Genomic DNA, 26,124 nt, shown 5'->3' with positions numbered 1-26,124 from the left:
TTCGTCCTGTGATTTGTTATCTTCTGAAGTGAAAACCCCTGTGGTTAAAGTAATCACATTATCCATAGCTTACTCTTAGTATTGTTAAACAAGATTGGTTAAAGCCATCCTTTACCATTTTCTAATTTTTTCTTGCTGTTGTTAAATAAAGTAGTTTTAATGTAACACTTCCTTGTTACTAGTGACCTTAAACCCATTCTCTTTTCTTTGGATTACTAAATATATTCATATACAAAAAGGGACCAGATATGTTGATCAAACGGTCCCAATTCGTAACAATATATATATATATATATATAATATATATGTATATGTATATGTATATGTATATGTGTGTGAGAGAGATTGTACTCTCAAGAACTGCTGGCACTGACCATGTCCGTGAGGGACAGCTTCATACTGCTTAGATGCCTTAACACAAATCCTGCTGAATTCAGCTCATGAAACTACAACCGTCACTTGATAAGCTTCGGATTAAACATCATCAGATGTACAGAAAGACTGAGCAACCTACAGGGAAACTGTTCTATCGCCTGTTCTACGATTGGGTAGTTGGAGACTCGGTAGTTTCTAGGTCGCCTGCAGACTCCGAACTCCCGAACTGAAGGGCGATGACCAAATATGTGATCAAGGCATTCGCCACCTGGGAAAGAAATGACAATTGAATACAAATGATGCATAAATAATAATATTAGATAGTAAATGAATGAACAGGTGAATAAACAGGCATTCGCTATCGGAAACAGATCATTCACAAGAATCTAAAACTAGGTAACTTAATGTAATAAGTGAAGGAATAGCAAACAGATATATAAAAAAGTGAAAGTTGATTGCCAAATCGGTAATAAAGAGTTAGGATACAAGGGTAGCCATTTTAAAAGGCAAAAATATCAAGACATCAATGTATTGCTTGTATTGATCTTTGTGGAAAGCCTTCGCAACCAGCTCGTCACGGATATCGATTCAGGGGCTTTTAACATCTTTACCCGAGGTCTTGCAGATGAGGAATGTCAGCGGAGATTGTAAACAAAGGGATAACGAAATTAAAAGAAGCATTTACTTGGTAGTCGTTGCATTGAGGAAATGAGTAACATGGATAAAATCAACTTATACAAGGGAATAAACAAAAGCTTGTGTAAAACGTAAGAGCTGAGTGACGACCAAGTAATGGTTAAGTGATGAGGAGTAAAAATTACGTACACGGAACATCCATATGGTCGACTGCAAGGAAGTGAAGTATAAAGCAATGGGCAACAGAATAAATTCTTGAATCTGACTTGACTTTTATGGATGCTTCCCCATGCATAATTGTCACCTTGAATCATCGGGCAGAAGCGAAATAATCAACGACGTTCGCACACTAACCGGTAGGATGATCCCTCTGTTCAGGGTGAAAAGGTGACAGATGTGGAATTCGGGGCTGTTCAGTAACGCTCTCTCGACGTCATTCAAACCGGCCTGGAACAGGTCATTTATGTCACAATGAAAAAATAGTTTTCACGGTCATTTTATACAGTGTGTGGCGTCAGTATTGCCAATGTCTCCTTCAGATAAATTCACAGATTACGGGAACATTTAGATTCATAAAATGACTCGAGGATTCTCCGAGGACATCGCGATTTTGAATCAGACTTCTAGTCAATTCTCCAAAAGTTGTAGCCATGGCCAGTGAGCTTGAAAGTTTCATTTTGTTTCCTCGGTGACCAAACGGAAAGTCCGATTTGGAGACTAATATGCTAATATGAAACGTATAGGAGATAAGGATGGCTTAGGCACGATAATGAAGCCATCAGACTCGATGGTTATAGCAATGAATTACTATACAGTCAGATGCTTGAAAATCTCCAAAATATCTGAGAGACTTTTTTTGGCATTTTAACATTACAATTTCATTCCTTTCTTGGCCTGTAAACAAAACTTTCTGGTGAGGTAGTTCTCATCAGCTGGTTAGTTAGCATCGTCCGTTTCAACTATGATGTCCTCTTAACATTCGGACATTGTTTACACTGAAGAGGTTCTTGATATTTTGCTCATCCTGAATTTGATCTCTAAAGCTATTACCTTCTGTCAGTGGAACAAGGTAGTCAAAAAAAGGGCCTGATTGCGTCAAGTCTCATTCATGAATGGAAATTGAGAAAAGTCCTCTTTAATAAAAACAATGAACTCTCATGTAGCACTTACTTCCTGTGAGCTCGTGAGGTTAGACGCATTAAGCAAGCGACGAACTTGTCGAAGACAGGATTCACGCTGAAATAAGTTGAAATATAAATGAGAGGAAAAGGGAACCTGACTCTGCTGAATGCTAAGAAAAGGTTGTGCTTCAGGTTTGCTGAGTATAGTCAAGAAGACTCTGACCCACGTCAGAAAGTCTGCATTAACAGGAAAGTAGAATAAGGAACGCGAACTTACAGCACATGGTGCAGTTTAAAAATCGCTTCATTAATGCCCAAAATTTTTTCTAGACAGATACTCTAGTAGCCACATGACGTTTGAACGGATATCGTCTTACCTTCCACCACAAAGAATCTGTGATGCAGGAGATGTTGATAACGGACAGGATCTTGAGCGTAATGTAGGCCACATAGTAGGTATTCATGTTGACGATTGCTTGGTACAACATCGTAGTGACGTTAAGGAAGGAGCTGAAAAAGATTAACGCTACCAAGGGCCCCATGTAGTCCATCACCTTCAGGAGAATTTCGTCCAGAACCATGAGGCGACGAGAGACTCCCCTGCAGTAATCTCGGTCGGTCGTGTACACGTTGGACCCTTCTTGTCCTGTGACCGCTGTCTGAATCACTGACGGCTTCCCGTGATGACTTCTGGAACCCTGTTTAAAAAAAAAATATTGTAAGACCAAAGAGTCAAAGAAGAAATAGATAACTTTCAAACCAATGCCTTGATGTAGGAATAACTATACTCTAGGTTCCATTATGCTGGTGATAATGACTGTTCAAATGCAGCTAGAAGAATGGTCAGACTTAAAAGAAGATTCGTCATTGGCATTTTCTTTGAAGAGAAGAAGTGCAACTACGGAGAAGGTTGAATGCGGTTCCCAGTCTACTGTTTATAGACCTATAAACGACAGGTTTTAAGAGAAAGGTGCACATTCCAAATAATTGAATTAATAGAGGTCAAGCCGCGATAATGGATTCTTGTTGATTTGCTTGTTGTTTGGGATTTTTCGTATGTGATGTTTTATTGAAATGGTAAAAGTAGACTTTTGAAGAAGTTTCTTGAGAATCCATCTATTTTTTACACATTAAGGTTTCCCTATCCATATATGTATAGAATTATTACAGTGCAGTCGTGGATTTATTCTGATCATTTAAAATGTATCATGAGAGTCCTTGCATTCCCACATAATCAGTCAATGCACTGAAAAATGTTATAGTGTAGACTAACTGGAAGAATATTTAGAGTAAAATTGGTATTGACAACACTGAGCTTCACATCCTGACCGTCTTGGGAATGCGGTTTTCTGAAAACCTTACAGAAATAACTGCCGAATACTCACAGGGAATATACAGGTGTGTGGCACCGTAGGACTTCCGTTTGGTATCCCCTGACTTATGGTTAAAACGTGACACTCACTGCCCTCCTCCATTTGAGATGCATCTTCCCGTCTGAACTTTTCGCAGAGCGAATCGACAACTTCCAAGGCCTCAAGACTCAAGACTTTTACCAGCGAGTATAGTAAAAGACTTACGGTCATCACTATTGCCTCGTTGATGAAGTCGCACATACTGGACGTCACGTAATAGGCGATTCTCCTCCTCTCTAAGCAAAGCCTTATCGCCGTGTAGTTGATGAATCCCAGCGCGATAACACTTCCCGTTATGTACATGATCTGAGGTTTGTCCTTTCCCGTTAGAATCCTTCTGATGAGGAGGACTCGATTCTCGGTCATCGTGTTGACAGCGTCGGCCAGACAGAAGCTCCGAAGAACGAAACAGGGAAAAAACAACAACATGGTTCCGTAGGTCCCGTAGCTGAGTATGTATCCCGTAACTTCTGCGGTAAGTCCCTCGTTGTCGCTCTTGGGTGCGTGCAGGATACTCGACAGAGAGAATGTCGAAAGTATCACCAGAAGGATGAAAGACCAAACGGTAGTCACTATCGATCTGGTGACTTGGGAAAAGTATCTCTTAGTCTTCCAGCAATAAGGAAATCCACCCAATATTTTCACTAGGAAAAAAAGCACTTTGATGAGTGACCTGTTCTTCCATACCGTTTCCCAGGACATTTTGTTTCGAGCCCCATCGAATTTTCTGCAGGGAGGTGAAATGGATTCCTTTATCTTCCTCAATGCTACTGACAACATTGGTTCTCTATTCCACGGGTGATATGAAGGAATTCACATTCAGTCATTTCTTTTCATCAGATATGAAAAGAGAAAGACTATAAAATTCCCGCTCACTTATAACTGGAACTAGTAACCTCCCGTCCCCAGACACTACTATACTTGAGCCTTTGAAGGAATGAGAGACAAAACCAGGGATAGTGTAAAAGACTGGAGTAGACGCCCTTGAGACAGGTGGTAGCAATTACGTGGTTATTGCCTGAAGAAAGAGTGGCAGGCAATTGACATCAGTAAACACGTTAGCAGATGACTTGACATCGTTATCGCGCCTGGTTGTTCATTTAGCGTGGGAAAGACTACGAGCGGGTGCCATATTCCAGCGCCCAGGGCACACACGATTTCTTTGCGACTGGAAAGAATGACGTTAGAAAAACATTGCTTACGATAAGCGGAGAGCCTGGTTCCTCTTCCTTTCGTTGTGTGACGAGATGGGTAGGAGAATGCAAATTTATGAGAGTTGAGATGAGATTATCCTGTCATTCCAATAAGTATTCTCCTCGGTAATGCCTCACAAGTAATATTGCTTACACGAATATTTTTATTTCTATTTTCACATAAGATCAATTGTTCTGGTATTAGATATGGAGTATATAATGCAAAGGGTGGGAATAAAGAATGACTAGGTGTGGAACATTTCCATCTAAATACAAAATTCTGCAACAACAAAAGTACAGAAATGCTAGACTTAAATGTCCGGAGAAGTTTCACAATGTTAATTTGAAAAGTGATACGGCATACTAAAGAGAACAATATCATAAGCTTCGAGTTGCAATACATTTCAGTGAAAATAAATTGCAACACTGTCACGAATTGATATTAAGGTTTTTCTCGAACTAAAAATACAAAAGTAGCAATGATATAGACTCTCTCTCTCTATCTCTCTCTCTCTCCCCCTCACGCCCCCTCTCCCCCGCCCCTTCTCTCTTTGGCATCACGGCCTGGGGTAGCGGCGGGTCAAAGGCATTATGATAATGAAGCGTTATTGGTAATTAGTGTTACTTTTCGTCCTTTAGATTAACGACCTTTAAGGCGGAGCGGAGACCCGCCCTCTTGCATACTGGAGGTCGCCGTCGTCCCGGAGACTACCAAAGGAGCCATTCCCCCTCATCAGGTATCGATTTCTCGAGCCTAATATCGGAATCGACCCGGAACCCTGAAAGCCCCTGGGACAAAGCGGTACATATTTTCGGCATGTGATCAAAGGGGGGGAGGGGATTTGCCGGAGCTGGGAGGAGGGTCACAGTGGACGGTCGTCCGAGGAAGTCGGGAAGGGGGGGGGAAGGACGAGGATGCGTTGATGTGATTGCGCAAAAATAGGACTCTTCTCTTTGGAAACGCACTGATACCATCCCTGCCCTGCCTGGCTCTCTGCCTCTGCGCCCATGCCGCGTGTCTCCTGCCGCGTCCTTCCCCTTCCGTCGACTCCTTCGAATTTCGCCTAATCGGCGCGACCTCGAGAGAGGGGGAAATCGAATCCGCGGCGGAGCGAAGGCCCCACTGAGTTCTGTCATAATATTACTATGGTGTACGGACCTCGAGGGCAAAGGAAGAGCGTGAGGTACCTGGCGCTGGAGGCCGTCCCCTAGAGGTGGCGTTTTCGTCTTCATGGAGGTGACAGAGGCCAACAGGTGACACCAACAGAGAGAGAAAAAGGGAAAGGAGAAAGAGAGAGAGAACAAAGGCAAAAAAGAAAACTCTGAGGCAGCGATTCACTCGTCATTCATTCAAGTGCAGGGGAGTCCGAGGCTCCGAGGCTCCGAGGGACTCGTTAAGGATGGGCGAAGCGAAGAAGAACAGGGTCAGCCCCGAGACTTCTAACAAGGGCAGCGCCGCAGGAGGGGCGGCTGGTGGGGAACGCCGAGAGACGTCGCCAGATCATCCTCCGCCGACCCTGCGGAGGTCGTCTCTCATCAGCTTCGAGGGTGACGATGAAAACAGCAGGGTCGAGGTGAGTACAGAGTTCGCCTGCAGGCTGACCCTCGTAATCAAGGTATTTAGCTCGCGTGTGCGTCTCTGTCTCGCCTGAATTAGTAACTACCTTCAAATTATTTATTCAAGAAAAAAAATTTGCAACAGAAAGTTTTAGCTGTCAGTTCAACAATGAAGCTTTCTTCAAAGTTTGGCCTAATTGCATTACTTAAAAAGCTTTAATTTCCTGTCAAGCATCCCCTGATTTTCAAAATGAACTGCATTACAATGATATAATTAATTATTACACACACACACATATATATATATATATATATATATATATATATATATATATATATATATATATATTTTATATATATATATATATATGTTTTATATATATGTATATATATGTGTGTGATGTGCAATTCCATACGTATGTATTATATATACTGTATATACATATATGTACATATATATAATGCATGTATATATATAATATATAATATATATATATATAATTAATCCATGACAACTCGGCCTCACTATGACCCATTGCAGCTTGCACTAGACCGCTCGGCATTGTTGCGAGTCTTTATAATTAATACTCTTACCCCAGTCTTGTTCTCACACCGAAAACGGGAAATTTTAAGCCAAGAATATTCTTGGGAAATTTGAACTGTCGACCTCTGTCATCGGAGTCAACTGCTCTACTGTCATATCCATTGGATGAAATATACTGTAGACATACATATATGCATATACATATATGTATATAAATTCATATATATATATGTACATATATATATATATATATATATATATATATATATATATATATATATATATATATATATATATATATATATATATGCTAGTGTGTGCATAATATAATACTTGCATTGATTTCAAAATAGGAGTATGTACAACCCAAGTGCAGTTGTGTTTACTTGAATATTTTAACTGGTTGCGTAACATGAACGTCATTACTTAAACATTTCTACACATTTTGTATAATAGAAAAGGGATGGTGGTATTTGATATCGTAGTTTCCAGAAGCAAGACTTCGCTCCTAGGTGAAGGAGAGTAACTTGTCATGAAATGAAAATATATTATCTAATGATGGAAAAACCAGTGTATAATATGCTAAGAAAAAAAAATCCAGTTCCAACGAACGCTAAATTTGCGTGGAGCAAATATCCAGAGGTGGCAGCAACTTCGTCGGACAATGTTTGTGACGAGAACGGACTTCCACATTTATGCGTTGGAAGGCGTCTATAAGACGAGGACAGAGCCTCTGAAATGCCCCACTCATTTATTTCCTGTGTTTTCACTTCCACGAATCTCCTCTCATTCCCAGCATCCTGCGTCTAAGTTCTCATCCATACACAGTAGTTTCAGGTCTCCCGAGTCTTCTGGTCCCCGCAGGAGCCCCGCTGACGCTACCGAGTACCAGTCAAGACCTCTGGCGTGGGGAGACTGTCGTGCCTAAGCCGTCTCCATTTACTTTTCGTAATTATCTTTTTCTCGCTCTATCCTGACTCCTGATAGTCTTCCTAAAGCTTTATTCTCAAATCGACTCAATCTTTCTTATGCAGTTTCTTTGTAATACTTCCGTTCTTGTTCGTACATCAATAGAGATCGTTATATGCAATTAAGTTCTCTTACTGCCACACGCAATTTCAGTCTTTTTAAAAGATTCCCGAATCCTGTTATGTCTGCCCATTGTTCGATCTGCCTTTTCTTTAGTTTCTCACTAAATTCCAACTCCAGAACCTGTAGTTGATGCCGTTGATCCTGAATGTTTAAAAGACCCAACCTCATTAATACTTTCTCTGATGTTATTTCCTCCCTTTGCGCACGCTCTGCCCTCGTTACTTTTGTTTTTCTTAGATTTATTCTGAGTTCCATCTTTCTAGATATATGATGCATTGTATTAACCAAGTTGGGTAAAGTTTGCGGTGCTTCGTAGGTTAAGGCAACACCACTTGCATGTCGTAAGTGTCAAATTTCTTTAATTACTTCAGTCTAAACCTTCTCTTCTACCTCCAACCCTTTTCTCTTTAATTATCAAATCCTTGAGAGGGGCGAACATCAAAGGTGACATAACAAGACGCCATCAACATTAAGCAAGACCTTCCATAGTATTATCTGCGGAATCGTTAAACGCCTTCTCGTCATTAACAAGAGCCATCACAAGGGGCTTGAAACTCATGCTCTGCTGCACAGAGTTTCCTAACGCATCATTTGATCTGCGCACCGCCTGCCTTTTCCAAAACCAGATTGTTCATCTCTGAGCATTTGATCAAGGTCAGGGAAATAAATCGAGGCACAGACGGTGGTGTTTTAAGATAACAGTATGCATGACAGGAGACTGGAGTCTTTCGGCTTTGACTAAAATCTCCAATACAAAATGAGAGTAGAAAAATGGAAGACGCGAGATATGTAGCAAGCTGTCCCTACCACTGGAAAAAAACTGTCAAGGAAACAAATCGCTGAAAGACAACGAACTGGGAATCTATCACTTGATATTATTTCAACTTTGATGCCTGTCTTGTGTATGAAATGAGGCTGCTCAAGTGAGTTTCCCGCAAATAAAATAAAAGAAACCAAGAAAGCGTTAACCTGACTGGTGAACAGGTGCTGGTAATACTGCAATAACAAGAAATCGCAAGAGCACTTTGACGAAGCCTTGTTTGAGTGTCATTCCGGTACGTTTTTGAATTAGGGTGAGCTTGTATTCGTCAATGTCTGTGTCTCTTGTAAAAAGACATTCTCCTTTGGAGATGTCAATTAATGACTAGAACACACTCGCATCGTTTGTGTGTGTATATATATATATATATATATATATATATATATATATATATATATACATATATATATATATATATATATATATATATATATACATATATACATATATATATATATATATATATATATATATATATATAAGTATGTGTGTATGTGAGTGTATGCTTGTATGATTTATTTTTATGGTAAGAATACATATGGATGGCATTTCATTATTTAAGTGGCTGGCAGAACACCGGCTCACTTCAATGGAAGGCATTTCTGTAAAACAGAAATTCCCTAGATTTTAGTCACCCTTGGAGTGTAAACGATTTAATCAAAGCGGCAAAAACTTCCGACAGTCACATTTGAGTCTCTTTCACTTATTCCCAAATTCAGGAGAACTTGAATTGCCTTTTCAAAATTTCGAGAAACTGACCTTTCAGGCAAAACCAGGGATTCTGTTAGCGTCTTGAATTAAGAGAGGCCCCGTTCTCTCCCCGCCCGCAGGTCAAAACGGGATGCTGCGGTCTGGACCCGACGACAGGAAGAGGGAAACAGATTCATCTGGCTCAAATCCTGTTGCTCCCTTTCATCCCCATCATGGCTCTCATCATTCAGAACTCCATCAACATGGTCACCGTTTTAGAATACCAGTACGACATGCAGGAAACCATAGATCAGGTATGCTGTGCTTTCGTCCCTCGTAGTGAAGTCAGATGGAAAGCATTTCTTCCATTATATGACCAGATGCTCATTCACGTATCGTAGTTATGTTTTAAAATGGAATGGTGTTTGTGTCATTCATTGCTACAGTGGTAGGCTCAAAAGCCACAACAACAGTTCCACTCATTCTCTCTCTCTCTCTCTCTCTCTCTCTCTCTCTCTCTCTCTCTCTCTCAGGTGCAAATCAGCACGGGCTTGGGCAACGTGACGGAGGCTCTGCAGTCCGAAAGAGCCGAGATCGGCTTCTACCTCTTCACCAACGGCTCCGTCATCAGGGGCAACCTAACGGAGCACTTCGCCTACACCAACAAACTCTTGGACGAGCTAACGTGGCCCGTGTTCAGGACGGAGCACAAACTCTTCAACAACAAAATCTTGTTCCGAATTCGTCTAGATGACTTCCGAGACAAGATTACCAAATTTGACACACCCTCCGTCGAGGCCGGCATCGCCTTCTACAACAGAGCAAATTACATATTTCTCGATCAGGTAATTTAGGTCTCTATAGCATCATCTATCTACATATATATATATATATATATATATATATATATATATATATATATATATATATATATGTAGATAGATAGATAGATAGTTAGATATGTTTGTATATGTATATTTATATATACAGTATAAGATATACACACACACACATATATATATATATATATATATATATATATATATATATATATATATATATGTGTGTGTGTGTGTGTGTGTGTGTGTGTTCTTCAGAGAGGTTCCGTAGTATGGTTTCTGTAGTTATCAGTACATATTTATACAATACATGTACATGTATACCGCACTGTGTAAGTATGTATGGATGAAATAAGCGAAATGGGTTTTCGTAAACCCTCTTAGTAATTATATCGCAGTTCTGTCCTAAAATATATTTTGAAAAAACTGCTCATTAAAATGATGTTTCATTTTAATTTTCTAAGGTGTTTGGAAATGAAAATAACAAATGATCAAACCATTTCAATCGTATTCTCCGAGTAGACTGACGTAATTTACGCGTAGAGTAAGTTTTGATGCATGATCTGGTAATTATCTGGTTTCTGACGCCTAACGTTTTGTTAAATATTAAGCATGATCAATCTTCTTCGTCACCTGCCGTCTGCTAATACGCCTACTGCGCCTCTTTCTCGCCAGCTAACGAGTGAGATCAACGAGAAGGACGCGGCTGGTGTATGGCGACCCCTTCTGGCCTACAAGAACATGATTCGCGCCATTGAGCACTTGGGCATTTCGATGGTCTTTGGACTCCAGTACTTCGGTCGAGGTGCCCTCAACCAGAAGAGTTACAACGCCTTTGTGACCAATGACGCCCTGGGCTACGACTTCCTCAACACTAGTCAGAACTTCGAGTTCTGGATTACTGACAGGTGAGAGGGACGTTCCAGTTGTATTGGGAATCGCTCGCATCCACTAAGGTTATGGATTATCCACCAGCATTAGCTTTCCATATACTAATATTATCGCGATTGAGGCGTTTCTGGCGTGGGCTGGTGCCACGACACTGCAATTCAGAGTTTTTATCTAGCAGATGGGGTATTGCTTAAATGCTTAATTTTTTTATGTAGGCTTGTTTTCCGGTAAACTCGACAACTGTTCTTCTTCCCCATGAAGTTAAGTATATCCCTCTTACCCATGACCACAGTGAAAATTATAAAAATACGAAGGTATTCTAAATGCATTTCTCATTTCGGTCCTCGAAAGGTACAAGCGACTTCAAGAGTCCTACGCCTGGTACGCCAACATCACAAGAAGGCGGCTGGAAGTCCTCGGCCGCGCAAAGATTTCTCCCGATTTCGACAAGGCCACCGAATACTTTTATGCAATGCTTGGATACCTGGATGCCTTGCAAAAGATCCAGTATGAAATTCGGTAAGTTAGAATGATTTACGGATTGCTTTTGTAAACTCATTACAGATAGCAGCAATAAGTACGATAAAATCCTGTGTAAAAGATGACCAAAAGTTTTCAGTTTCAGTAGAAAAAAAAATCTTGTATCAGTCATCATAGAATACTTTAAGTCGAGTAAATTGTTATATCTGTTACTAAAAGCCTATATTAATTTTTTTAACTACAGTGACTAAGATAGCCATGTAAGAGATATCTATTCATTGCATTATTATTTTCTGCTCATTCATTCATGTTTTCATCTTTCATCCGTTTCAAAGTAGACCAATATCGACTATTTATCTAGAAGCATGATTTAAGTGTACTTTTTACGTGTTATTTTAGTGACCATTTAACGAGTGCACAATCTCTTTCTAATATCTAATGTAGAGTAGGTGTAGAATCGTCCAACACTGATACTGTAATGCAAATGTCGGTTTCAATAAAGATGCTTACGTGAATAACAGGCTTTTTTCCAGTAGGTGAAATGCGTTCTACTTAAAATACCGACAACCTTTTTCCTAATTTTTCACTAGAGTGCCATTTTTGTGTTACTTACAGAGAGCAAAGGTGCTAAACCTAAATGTATGCTGAATACAAGCACGAATGTAGTTCTTTGTTTGAGATGAACATTTTCTGATTTGCATAGTACCCATAGCTTAATGTACCTCATATATTGCTGTGTAGACTACCGATTACTAAATTGCCATTTCACTTAACTGAAATGGCAGTTTCGTATGGCTACAGCTCAGTATTGCATTCCATTTGTCTGTAACTTACGATCCTGTGATTACCCTCCTTTCCATCCTTGGCAAGTTTAATGTTTTACAAATTCTGTTTCTCAATTCATTTGGTTTCACAGACACACTCCAAATATTCTATCTGAAGTAACAAAAATATCTTACCTTAGGATTTTTGTCTGTGCCGGGCTATCCTTCTAGACCCATGTGCATATGATAGTATGGCCACTCTTGTTCTCCTTTGCTTAATAATACAGCTCTGAAACTGAATTTTACATTACATAATAACCTTACAGGATTAACTTGCTTACCATCTTATGAAGCACAATACTTAGCAATCTGGAAAAGAAGCTTTGAGCCAACCCTAAAGACATCAAGAATTTGCATCCAATTCCTAGAATTAACCTCCGAATCATAGCTCCGATAAGGGCTTGTGTCATGGATGATAAATCACCTGTGGTTAAATTTTACAGCACTAATCCCAACTTGAACCAAATGTTGCAAATAGACAATACAAATCATCAAATGAACATATCGTAAATTCGACACTATGCCAGATACTTGCAAATATCTTACGGAATTGGAAATTTCCAGAGACTGCAGAACATCTTACAATTAAGGCTACACAGTTGATCCTCAAAAAAGAATACTTTTATGAATCTGACAGCAACACAATAATATTGGTCTCAGAACTATGTTACAGAGATTCACTCCAGTTTTGTTTGACTACACTGAACCTTACAACCCATTCATGTTGGTAAATCTGTCGATTAACACGACTGCTGAGGCTGAAAGTAGAACCTCACAGGAAAACCACAGACAGGTGTCCTTAACCCCCAGTCATACTGGGCTTATGACCAGCTTTCGACCACCTGCAACCTCCAAAACCACCGACCAGTGGGGGACCATCGAATATTTTTTTAGGTTGACGACCAATTGTACAGCCAACAGCCAACCAGTTGGCAACCTGTGAGCAACTGATGGGCGCTAGGTCGCCCACCATTGTATGACTAGTCTGCCACTATTCTGTTTTTGGTTTGCCTGGTCAGAGATGTCAGACGACTAAGCACCCACCGGTTGAATACTAGGTGCCCACTAGTCGCATTATGTTGGAGACCATCACCACCATCCCAGTTGTTGGTGGTCTTTGACAGCCGTTGATGGTCTCCACCAATTGGCAAGTTGTGGCCCACCAGTCACCATGTCAGCAACCGCCACCGACCTGATTCAACCCGTCAGCCATCAGTCACAAAGTGATTGGCCACAGGTGGCTGACCAGTAGGTGATCACCCACCGCTCGCCAACTGGTAGCAGACCAGTCACCAACTGGTGGTAGACGTCTTCCAAACCACCAGCAACCTCCTTATGACCAAATCGGTCGCCAATAGGAATTCGGTGCTGCATCCAATTCCTCTTTGCGACCAAATCGGTCGTAAGGAGGTCCGAAACCTTTAACAGTTTGTCATGCGATCAACAGAACCTTCTAACGACCTTTTCCGACCTGTGGTCGTGGATGGTCAGGAGCTGGTCGTAAGCCCAGTGTGACCGGGGCTTCAGTTGACTAACCAAGATGGAGTACAGCCCTTGAACAACAAAGATCTGCTATTGCTCATCACGACAGTCCTTTCAGACCAACTTGAAGCAGACCCACACGACTCAATATTGCACTGAATTTTACAGTTATACTTGACACGAATCCAACATCGCAAACTGAACCTCACAATCCACATGACTTTACCTCCAGTCACGTCATCGAGCGAACACTCTTCAACGAGATGAACGCTTCGAACAGTCACGTGGTTATCGGCATAGCCTTGCTGTGTGTGGTTCTCATCATTTCTCCCGTTATCATTCTTCTCGTCCGGATGATGACACGAACCTTACAGGTATGATCAGAACGTCTTTCTTCATCAGTGTGTTCTCCTTGTATTAACTGTAAGGATCTGCCCGCACATTATTTGTAAGGATCCTTTCTTCACCTTGAGAGAAAGTAGGCACAAGTCTCATTCGATAATCTATCACTCAGAGAGCTTCGGTTTTGTGATTAGTTTTTTAGTATATTCAGGATAGACATGCTGATACGTAGACAGATATCTGTATGCATGCTTCTTTACACAGTGTATGATTCAGTAAACATACATATAATCATATATAAATACAGTACATGAATGTGAATCCACAGATATGTAGTGCATGATGTAATGTAAGCATTTATAAGAGTAGGAGTTATTTTTTATTGCATTTCGGTACGGTTACCTGTATGAAATGGGTACCACATTACAATATAAGATATTTTATATTGGACATGCAACGAGCCGCCAGGAACATCAGCTTAAATAAGGGGTGTAAAATGAATCTTGAATTTTCAGGCAATGCAGAAGACGGTTGAGCTGGGAGCTGGTTTGGGCCAAAAAATGAACCGGTCTAAACGATACTTGAATTGTATACATTAATGACGATTTATCTGCTCGTCTTCGGCGTCATATTTAGCTTAGTGCTTAGATGGAGTTTGATTCGCAATACTCTTAGTGGCTGGTGAAAGGAATAGACTTTATGTGATCACTGAGTTGAATTTTGAAAAGCCATTTGCTTAGCTTTCAAAACAGAACGAAATCGTATGAAATAGTCTGACTTTAATGTTGTTTAGGGGCTCATCCAGCGAGAGGAATGACATGACTTACAAAAATAAGGATAATCTCTGCTTGACTAAATCTTTCCCATAACCTTGAGGAAAACAGTACAGAAAAATAAGTGGTGAATTTGCAAATGACCTTGGCAGATCTGGGATATTCTTTGATCTCGGATAAAATAATAAGTCGCGACGAAGGTTTAAATACGATATTTACAGATGTCTCTTCTTGAACCAGCCTGAAGATTTCCCGAGACAATCAAGTTAACATTCACTTCTTTTCTAATTCCAGTTTCTTCCTTTCATTCGGCTGGATGGTCCTAGGTGGAATGCTAACGTAAATCAAAGCCAGGTCTAACCAGGGATGTCCATAGACGTACAATTTGTTAGCTGATACTCCTATAATAGTCATTCAAATGAAAACTTTGAGGAGATCGCGCTTGCAAGAGCATTTCGGGACTTTTTATAACTCGGATACGAGAGGAAACTTTGTTACCTTTGAGATTCTTTTGCTTTAACCCAGGGTTTGGATATCATCGATTTAGTCAAATCTGAGAAGTCTTCCTCGTTTATTACGCCTTATGGAAAATATACAAATTCTTAGACAACGGTGGCGGATCGAAGACAGCCTCTTTATTTATATAATGTTATTTATTTAGATGAACGGTCTCCGTGCTAATGTTTATAATGAGAGACATTATTAGTTTTCAAAACAGTTAAGAAACCCAGTTGACTCTTTAGACTGAGTTCAACGTCGTAGAAAACAAAGTTTGTTACTGGTCCGAAAAAACCAAGTCGATAGTTTTCTAATCATAATATCATTTTTGATAAGTATGTTGATAAAAATAGTTGAAATACTCGAAAGAACGAACATGAGTGAGGAGGCTAATTCAGCAATGAAAATGTCAAAAGGCTGATTCTCACTTTTCCTCATTTGCCTTTTTATAAAAACGATTATGGCACATGTGCATTTACTGTCGTCATATTTTGTGCTGAAATGTATCTATCTGGAAGTGGGGACAAAACGATTCTCCAGTTAAGTTCTGTGGTTTGGTGTAAGGCTAAGCAAAATGCTTCCTTAACTTGGGCTATAAAACGTTTAAATGGCTAATTTTTTCTTTCAGTCCAGTCATTTCGACCTTCAGCAGCCACTAAATCTCTGTACTTGCCTAAATCTTTGCATGTGATATTGTTTGTTTCCTTGTATTTTCTTTTGGAACAAAAAATATTGTTGGGGCAAGTGAGTCTTTCTTTATTGTTCAAAATAGTTATTTTTTTGCATTTTTTACACTTTTATTGTGAACTTTGGAAGTGTCTGGTTGTCTGTGGCTAGTTATGTAGCCACACATTTAGAACATATACCTCAGTAATTTTATGCTCTTTGATATTTCACTCTTGGTGTTAGTTTAGTGGTGACACAATCACTCGGCTACGGCGTAACGAGCCTGGCTGATCACAGACACATACAAGATTATTAGACTGATGACAGGGCAACGAAACGAGCAGTTTACCTCTCTGCCTTTCAAGGTCTTGGAATATCAACCAGTGACTAATCGTCCCTTCCTACAGGCATTTTCAGACACACTCATCCACAAGACTCACGAGCTGGCCTACGAACAGAAGCGGTCGGACACGCTTCTCTACCAGATGCTCCCGCCCTCCGTCGCCCAACAGCTGAAGCAGCACCGGCAAGTCTCCGCCGAAACTTACGAGTCCGTTACGATATACTTTTCAGATATCGTTGGCTTCACGGAGCTGTCTTCGGAAAGCACGCCCATGCAGGTCAGGGGGTTGCAGGAGGGTGACAAATACAAGCACACACACATATGCATATGCTTACATGCCCCGCACACAGTATGGTATGGAAAGATGACTAATTAGGCCTTGAGGTAAATTGGGAAAACGGTCAGTGTCATTTTTCTCAGGGGTACCTCTGCATATACCCGTCACGTGTTCTGGAGGTTTCATACAATACAACAATATAAAACACTTGAAAATTACAGTTTTTTTTATATGTCAGGCATAATTCTAATGCGTTCAGTAAATATCACATGCATACCGGAGGTTGCATAATTTATTCCACGCGATATCCTCTCACAAATGCTATTCCTGTTGAGATGTACAAATGTCCGTTGGTGTTAAATTACAATTATTCGTCGTAAGCCCAAAATTTTATGTTTCTGTGACTGTTTAGAGAAACCTAGAGCTAAGAATTTACGGCAAATATGGTTAAAAATTTTCCCTAGTACGTATTAGGCCTACTGTATTAAAATCTGATATCCTTCTCCAAATGCACGAAGCTATGGAAAGCAAAATCCAATTTTCTGACCCGAAACTCTCTCCAAAAACTTCTCGATTTAATTAGGCTTAGACATGTGCGCAGCTTAAAATGTCAATTGACTATCTTTATTCTAGAAATCTAAATCGTCGTCACAGCTTAGCTTCAAGGAATTTAGCAAAATTTTGTTTAGCATTTTGTTCCTCACCAGTCTGACACTCGGTGTCAAAAACTAATTCGTTAGGATTAAGAACACTCAGGACTGGTTTGATATTTGGTTGTGTGCGTGACCACAATCAAACGAAGTGTTTCCAGTGGTGGGACAATTAATGAGGATTCTGTTAACTGCCGTTCCTGACTCCAAAAGAGTATTCTACGTCTGTCACAAGAAAACCTGATTGACAATCGCCTCCATTTAATTAAATTGAGATGGTTAATATTTGTCATGTTGGAGTGAATATCAAACTGGCATGCATTAATGAAGTTAATTGTATGAATTGGACCGTGTTAGTGGGAGGAAGGCTGTTTCTAGCTCTGATCGTGATAGAAATGAACTCTTCTAGGAAAGTAACTTAGTCAGAAATGAAAAGTGTGCTGAGTAGGGTAAAATACTGTGTCATATCCATTGTTACATTTTTCTGGGAGAGTGGACGAAGAAAGGTTATTAGTATGACAGCAGTCAGTGTGAGTGGATAACGACACACAGCACTAGCTCTGCTGTGTACTCCGGCCTCGAATTTGCCCAGCACTAATGAAAGTAGGTAGAGAACAGAGATATATTACCAAATAATTCGCTCGAGCTATATATATATATATATATATATATATATATATATATATATATATATATATATATATATATATATGTGTGTGTGTGTGTGTGTGTGTGTGTGTGTGTGTGTGTGAGAGAGAGAGAGAGACATGTGCTATATGTAGGGTATAATATGGCCACGAGGAAAGTGGAATAACGGGAGCGCAAGATCTTTTTGCCTGTTAAGGCATTTACAGGCAAACTGGTGTTTCACTCATCACCTCTTGGGCATATACTATACTGTAGATTTTTATGTTGTGTATATCCTGTCTCAGTAACGTGATATATATATATATATATATATATATATATATATATATATATATATATATATATATATACATTTATCACCAAAAGGTAAGAAAGTGATGATCATACGAACAAAAACATACACTGTATGAGTTTGTGTGTATGCATGAGGAAATTTTCCAAAAAAAAAAAAACAAGGCAATAATCTTTAGCAGTTCAGTAATGACTTTCAGGTAACTGTGAAAGCACTTGTCTACAGTTTGCTAACTGTGCCATAATAACTGGAAGTGGAAAAAAAAAAAAAAACTAAGATGTTGTGCGTAGACAGGCGCAGTCCTCTTTCCTTGTCCATTACCAAATAAATCTCAAAACCAGAGAGGCTTCACCGCAGGTCATTTCTCTCCTGAACGCCCTCTACAAGATGTTCGACTCCCGCATCGAACTCTACGACGTCTACAAGATTGAGACCATTGGCGAAGTGTACATGGTAGCTAGCGGTGTCCCGCAGAGGATAGGTAAGTTGAGGGAAGCTTTCTAAAACACACACACACACATATATATATATATGTATATGTATATATATATAGTATTACCCTTAGTGTATTAACCAACATGCGTTCGAATTTTACCCTGGGAAAGATATTTCTTATATTAATCTTCGCAGGATTTCAAGGCTTTCAGTCGAAAGTTTGTCCGGTATTAGAAAATACGAAAGATATATTGATCTAGTCCCTATAAATAAATAAATGAGTATATATATATATATATATATATATATATATATATATAAAGTGGAAGATTATATATATATATATATATATATATATATATATATATATATATATATATATAAATTATATATATATATATATGTGTGTGTGTGTGTATGCGTACGTATAAACAATACAGATGGGAACAAGAAACACTTATCAGGAAAAAGACACCTTAAAAATAATGCTGTCGAACATATCAGTATAAACTGGTGTTTGTTACCTGAGGTAACTTTAGTGCTATTGCATTATCGCCAATAGGCCGAGCAGCTTATCTTGAAATGCTTTCGATTGTAGGAAATGTAACACTCGTCGGAAGGACTTTGAACTCGAATGTGAGGCTGTTTTTGCCCTGTCTCCTGTTATTTTCCTTTTTCTTGATGACACTCTAAGAAAACTTTGCCTTGTACCCACTCTAGACCGTTTCTCAAAGTCAGAATATTCCTCAAATGGCGTCATTATGCTTCACCGTAAAGTAAACAAAAATATTTTTAAGCAACACAGCGTTACTCTTCTTCTTCTTCTTCTTCTTCAGTTCTTTGCTAAGTCGTCACTTTTATCCTCGTCCAGGCAAAGAGCACGCGGCGGAAATCGCCTCGATGGCGCTGGACCTTCTCCACGGGACGGAAAACTTCATCATCCCTCACATGCCCGGAGAGAAGATTCAGATCCGGATGGGAGTCCACTCCGGCCCGGTGGTGGCCGGGGTGGTGGGCACGAAGATGCCGAGGTACTGCCTCTTTGGAGATTCCGTCAACACTGCCTCCAGGATGGAATCCACGGGCTTGCGTGAGTAGATGGAATACCTCCTCCTTCTAGTTCGGCTTCATTCCGCTCTGCCCTCTTTGTCATTACCGTCGACGCCATCTTCGTAACAAGAACTCCTGAACCTCAGTAGGCTTGCAATTTCATTGATAGACCATCTCCCGGTGATCATTTGTGACAGTGTTATGATTTAATAATGAAGCTATCATTTCTGAGTCCAGTCCCGTGTCAGCCAGTGAAATTCCATTACAGCACGAATTTCTAGGTATAATAATGCTAGAAAATGGTCATTTTTAGACATCTTCAGACCATCTCCCGGTGATCATTTGTGGCAGTGTTATGATTTAATAATGAAGCTATCATTTTTAGACATCTTTTCATCTCTCGGATTCAGGTTTTTTAAACTTATTCTCAACCGAACCCCTATAAAGCTTTTGGATGTTTCAGCCTACTGCATTTTAACTTATTCTTCGTCGAACGGGAGGGCCAAATCAAATTCAAAGTTGTGAATGGGCGCTTGATGCATCACCACGCGTGCTCACTCCTTTCTGTGTATTTCCAAATGACAGTTTATTATTGATGTAAATCAGCTGACAGGAAGCCCCCCCCTTCATGATTCTGAATCTCTTATTTGTGCTCAGCTGCTTTCCTAATTTGTTGCAGCTTTCAAGGTCCACATTTCTTCGGACACGAAGTTAGAACTCGACCGGGTTGGAGGCTTTATTGTCAAGTTGCGAGGAGAGTTAGAGATCAAGGTAAGCACTCAATGATTGTGTAACAAATCTCACCAGCGTCAGTGACATGACAAAGCATATTAATATTAGACGTTGTATTATTTCATTTGATTTCAGTCTTATCAAAGCCTTTATTTCTCACTAAGATGAACTTAGAATTAATATTTGTTGCCGTAGAGCAATAGAGATTTAAATCTTTGAACCGATTTTATTCCTGCCGATAATTATTACCCCTTAAAAGCTGTTTTCATTCGCGTCTCCATCGCTCTAATACATGAAATGACTTTAGAACTGGCAGTGTTTAAAAACTGCCTTGGTCCTAAACTGCCAAGTTTCCCCAGTGTCATGTTTAAAAAATCCCGGACAACGCACAGTACATGATATGCTCATGTGGGCTGAAGAATGTCTACAGTCTCAGTTACGTTTCAAAACGCTGAAACCCCAAACCTCTGTGAAGTGTTAAATTTCATTGCGAACAACTGTTACTCACAGTCTGTATGATCAAGGTTAGAATCTAACTAATGGCCTGTCCACACTAGCGGGCATGCCCGTCGGGCACTTGCAGCTCTTTATGTTTTCTCTCGCTTCTGAAGCAGTGTTGCCAGACAATCGCATCGCTCTGGCTCCATACTCAGTCGGCCAGTATAGTGGAACGGGTTATGGGAACAGTGTTTGCCCGTTGGGCAGTGCCTGCCAGTGTGGACGGGGCTTAACTCAGATGTCTAGATTAGGAAGGTAACCACTTTCTCTCCAGTGGAAATTCGTGGTTTAAGTAATAATTGTCGAAATGTGAGAGCTGTTCAAAACTCAGTTTCACAGTAAGACCGTTATCTATAACTACATCAGATAAATGACATAAATATTAACCTAGAATAAAACTGCAGCGTATTTAGGACAATATTTTACTAGGTTCGACGTAATACATTTTGTTTCGCCAGCTCCCAGATATCTCAAATGAAGCACCAGCATCCTTGGGTTATTTTTCTTTTATCGAAATATTCCAAATTAGACCAAGGATCCAAATATCCGAAATATTTATTTATTCTATTTGTTGTTTTTATGGTAGCGTCAGAGTATGGCATACGGCGGGTGTAGAGTTGCTCAACTTGCTGCAGTCACGCTAAAAAATGCACAATACTCTTCCCTTTCACCTTTCTTATTTGCCCAACTTGGTTTCTTGTGAATGTTACTGTGTGTCGAATACGATCTTAATTTAGTCCTGTTCTGTCCACCGCACTTCTGTCATTCCCAGGAGATCCGGTAAGAATCGTTGTCCTTTTTCTTTTAGAAGTCACGGAATAAGGGTGCGCCATGAACTTGTTTTCCTACGAAATCATTTGGCATATAAAGTTTCTTATTTCCTCATTTCCGGGGTACGGAATTCCTTTGGTTTCTTCGAAATTCCAAGCAGGAATGTCATTGTTATTGTGCTGAATACTAAAGTACTGGAATTCTCTAAGCAGTGCAAAACTAAAAGCGTTTATCTTCAATCAAAAAATCTAAGAATGCTTGGGTCGATGACTACTGCTTTGCATTTCTCTGAAGCCGTCAAATATAGGGGAACTGGTTTTCCTTTCTTGGGAAGCTACAAAATAAACCCGGGCAAGATCGCGTTAGTGGCAGGAGAGGGACCACTCGAAAGAGTGTGCTGGTCAAATCTTGATATACTGTCAGAAGACGTCAGGACAGCTACAAACTGGTGCTGGTTTATAAAAGAGAAAGTCATTTTCCGTGTATTATCAACGGCTGTAACAAGCACGTAAGCCATTAGTATAGTGGCCTTATTGTAGGAATATCCCAAAGAAATTGTATAAATATTTGAGTAAAAGTTTTGTTGCTTCAGGGGAAAGGCCTTATGGAGACGTATTGGCTGATAGGGAAACACGGCGTTCTGGGCGACCGTCAGCACCTTCAGGAGAAGCCTGAAGAAATGGATGTCATGTCTGTTAATCCTCACAGTGAAAAGGTAAGAGAGAGAGAGAGAGAGAGAGAGAGAGAGAGAGAGAGAGAGCTGAAAGTCAAGCGTACAGCTCTGGAGTAGACGTATCCTTGAATGGCCCGTGTATGTCTCGTTTATCCAGAACTTCTTATTTTCCCTGTGAACGTGAAAAAAAAAACTTTTTTCGATACCACTACAGAATCATTCAACCGAAAAGACATCCTCTCCATCATCATTCAGTACCTTAAACGAAACCTAAAGAAGAAGTCTGAATAGAAATCCCTCCAGCAAATTCCCAAAAGTGTCTAATCTCTTTCTGCAACTTGAGCTGAATCTCAGAGTTCTAGGTTAACCGTAATTGGTTGCTACGCTGACAGATTAGGACTTCACATGAAATACCTTGACGGAGCGCTAGTTCCACATCAGATCTGATCTGTGAACTAAGTGCGCGACTGCTGAAATGATTTTTAAGCCAAGGTTTTGGTTTTTCAGTTGCTTCAGATTCGACAGATAGGTAATTGTGTGAACTCCAGTTAATTAGATATGCTTTATTACAAATTTCCTGCTATTTAACAACCCAATCTTCATTGAGTTAGTGGTAAAGAACATATCTTCAAGAAGTGCTGAAGCTAATTACGACGAATCTTTTCATTACGATTTTAAATTCGCGCATTGTAATGACCAGAAGGAGATGCGTTGCATTCCTTTGCTCAAGGAGCTATTGTAGCCCTGCCGTACTAAATATCCTACAATTTATGACGCAAGAATGTGCTGACATGCAAGCCTTGTCGTTTTTTTACTTTGGAACCAGAGTTCCAATAATATACAGCGAAAAACATTTTTTTTTTTAAGAGATATGGTTATTGTGGAAAAGAGTAACATGAATTTATTATTATGTGCTTCCGGTAACCAAGAACTTCACTGTTTTTCTTAGGAATCAAATTGTGCTGTATTTTGTTTTTGATAAAAAGAGAAAGATTTAATAAATTACTTTCTTATATATTTCCTTGTATCAGGTCGTAATTTTTCTCTTTTCATCCAAAGCAGGATAATTTGATTACTAAGAAAAGCAGAGAAGTTAATGGTTACCGGAAGCACATATATTCAAGACCGCAGGCATATCATGAAAGTTAATTTGACCTGAGTATTGACCTGACCACGGTGACGTCAACAATTGACAAACAACGACAAGAGAGAGTCTCGCATCTTAAAGTAGCTGCATTAAGTCTTTATAAAAAAAAAGACATGGCTTTGTATACCGAGACATTCTTGTGTCATAAATTGCAGTGATCTGTTAACTTTTACTTTACTAATCCGTTGCGAATTATAACTTTATTCTTCAGTGAAATTTAAGGATGAAGCAGCAGTGCTTTTCCCCGGCACTGTTGTCATAAACATAACTCTCCCAAGAACATGTTATTGTATCTAAGAAAAATAAATCAATTATATCCTCTCTCTTGGCTTAAGTCTGCCAATTTCTCCTTGTTTACGGGTTTTCATTCTTCTTCTTTTACCAGTGTTGTTTAGCCTCTTAGTATTTTAAATGTACAAGCACCACAGTGCATTAACAGTGATTAATATCATATATTACAGCATAAGTAAACAGACTGAAAACCTGTCTTCCTACAGGCTCGTCTGGCCCAACAAAGTGCCTTCAGCTTCAGTGGTCCATCGAATCTATTTGCCAAGCTCAAGTCACTTCTATAGAAGCTCGGATCCTCTGCCTCTGAGCCTCTGTACAAGACCAGCCCTTTCATCCTTCAGCTTCTCTATAACAGACCGGAATTTTACCTCTCGACTGCTACACGAGCTGTTAATCAGCTCAGTGGTCTGGTTAAACTAGGGTATACTGAACTTTTCTACACGAGCTCTTACCCTTTACCTCTCAACTTCTTGAGAAAACCCGGATCCTTTGTTTCTCAACCTTTTCAGTACTGGAACTGGAGACGAGGACAAGTGTGACGCCTCTCTTTTTACCTCCTGTGGTTCATAACTGATCAGCAGCATTTCCATGACTTTTGTTTTACAGGAGAAAATGCATAAACCAGGTTGGTTTAGGAAGAAACAGTCACTGTAATTATGTCGAGTAAAGAGCAAGGAATGCAAGGATTAGGCCTATAGGTTAGGATGAGGAGAAACTAGACCGAGAATACCCAGGATGAATCATGAACTGTAATGATGGTGAATCTTTCTTACAATAAGTAAAGCACATGAATATCTCCTGAATAATATATTGTATTTATAGGAAGAGAAGGTTTATTGTGATCAATAGCTATGTACAGTAGTCCTACCCTTTTCTAGAAATAATAAAGTTGTGTAGTGTTAGGCACTATCCCCTACTGATGTTTTGATTCATACCATTTCTTATGCTATAGGTCTTACTGGCTGGCGTTTTGTATGAATAATCCTAACTCACTCATCAGTATGTGTAATATAGTATACCATGACAGACTAAATACGTGGTGTAGCATCACAGTAATCACAGCATTCTGCAGAAACTGAAACTGTAAATGTCGGGAAAGATAATGAAGATAATGCTGCCAATTAAGATAAAATTGCATCAAGATAATGTCTCCACAATCGATCCAAGGCGATTTTATATGTGAAACAGCATTAGGTTACAGTTAATTAATCGCGAACACGGGCTTGTTTGAACCGATTTGCTGAATCGATTATTCTGATTTGAAATACTTGATCTGCCCAATTTAGATATTCATCAGTTAGTACTCCGAAATTCCTCAGTCTTCACAATTTGCACCTCCTTACTACATGTTTTTACTGTTTTGAAATCAAATCCTTTTTGAACGATTTTGCCCTCTTGCTATGCAACCTGTTTTTTCCCTCCTGCCCCTTCGATATATTTCAGTTCATCCAACTCTGTATCCTTCATAATGTTTCTTGTTTGGGTCATGAAATCTTCAGTGTCACCTGTAACCAGGTGTCATTTGCAAACTATTTACCCTGCAAGTTTTCATCATCCACGATAATTGAGTAGTGTATTTACCAAACAATGTCTGTCCCAGGACACCGCCTTGTAGGTCTCCTCTCCGATGCCTTTACACAATTTTCCACTTGAACGTGAAAAGTTCCACTGATGGGCGCCTCTTAAATTATTCCAGTGCATTATATTCAAAACCTATCTATTATAAATCTTTTATCATAAACTCATGTGCTGTTGTATCAAACGTTGCATTCAAATCTGTACGAATAGGAAATTCATCACTACAGTCAAGAAAGAAGCAGAATAAATCCAGCAATATTAATGAACCTACAAGTACAGGACCACATATCAGGAGGGAGTATCGACAGAAAAGATGGAGAACTTTATTCCCCACACCCAGCTACCGGTAAGGACCAGGAAGAAGGAGTTATTTTAAAAAGAGGAATTGCTATTTGTGACCCCCTACAAAAGTCTCCAGAGTCCTCAGCCACCCTAATCGAATGTTCTCACTGATTATGAGAAACGGAACTACTGCCGCGCAGAGAGAAGGAAATAAGCAAATGC

At 39.7% G+C, this 26,124-nt stretch overlaps 2 protein-coding genes across 2 annotated transcripts; one reads left to right on the top strand and one right to left on the bottom strand.

Moving 5' to 3' along the window:
- Positions 1 to 627: 627 nt before the first annotated feature.
- On the bottom strand, positions 628 to 4,434 carry LOC136825592 (uncharacterized). The gene is made up of 5 exons (XM_067082176.1): positions 3,518 to 4,434; positions 2,510 to 2,830; positions 2,182 to 2,247; positions 1,316 to 1,458; positions 628 to 643 (listed from the first exon to the last, which is right to left on the bottom strand). The coding sequence occupies exons 1-5, from the start codon at positions 4,322 to 4,324 to the stop codon at positions 628 to 630; spliced, it is 1,353 nt and encodes a 450-aa protein (XP_066938277.1). The 5' UTR covers positions 4,325 to 4,434.
- Positions 4,435 to 5,678: 1,244 nt separating this feature from the next.
- Positions 5,679 to 24,958, top strand: LOC136825631 (uncharacterized). The gene is made up of 12 exons (XM_067082242.1): positions 5,679 to 6,311; positions 9,581 to 9,754; positions 9,974 to 10,285; positions 10,955 to 11,187; positions 11,522 to 11,689; positions 14,189 to 14,330; positions 16,643 to 16,855; positions 18,803 to 18,926; positions 19,752 to 19,970; positions 20,610 to 20,701; positions 22,524 to 22,646; positions 24,249 to 24,958. Exons 1-12 carry the CDS (start codon positions 6,138 to 6,140, stop codon positions 24,324 to 24,326), a joined length of 2,052 nt encoding a protein of 683 aa, XP_066938343.1. The 5' UTR covers positions 5,679 to 6,137; the 3' UTR covers positions 24,327 to 24,958.
- The last annotated feature ends 1,166 nt before the right edge of the window (positions 24,959 to 26,124 follow it).

Source organism: Macrobrachium rosenbergii, chromosome 39 (assembly GCF_040412425.1).
Source record: "Macrobrachium rosenbergii isolate ZJJX-2024 chromosome 39, ASM4041242v1, whole genome shotgun sequence".
Classification (NCBI taxonomy): domain Eukaryota; kingdom Metazoa; phylum Arthropoda; class Malacostraca; order Decapoda; family Palaemonidae; genus Macrobrachium; species Macrobrachium rosenbergii.
This window is presented reverse-complemented; position numbering and strand designations above follow the sequence as displayed.

Coding starts and splice junctions, on each gene's coding strand:
- LOC136825631 (XM_067082242.1), top strand. CDS start 6,138: ATGGGCGAAGCGAAGAAGAACAGGGTCAGCCCCGAGACTTCTAACAAG. Junction 6,312..9,580: donor ATGAAAACAGCAGGGTCGAG/GTGAGTACAGAG, acceptor CCCCGCCCGCAG/GTCAAAACGGGATGCTGCGG. Junction 10,286..10,954: donor ATTACATATTTCTCGATCAG/GTAATTTAGGTC, acceptor CTTTCTCGCCAG/CTAACGAGTGAGATCAACGA.
- LOC136825592 (XM_067082176.1), bottom strand. CDS start 4,324: ATGTTGTCAGTAGCATTGAGGAAGATAAAGGAATCCATTTCACCTCCC. Junction 2,248..2,509: donor CAGATTCTTTGTGGTGGAAG/GTAAGACGATAT, acceptor AACTTATTTCAG/CGTGAATCCTGTCTTCGACA. Junction 1,459..2,181: donor ACCTCACGAGCTCACAGGAA/GTAAGTGCTACA, acceptor GACCTGTTCCAG/GCCGGTTTGAATGACGTCGA.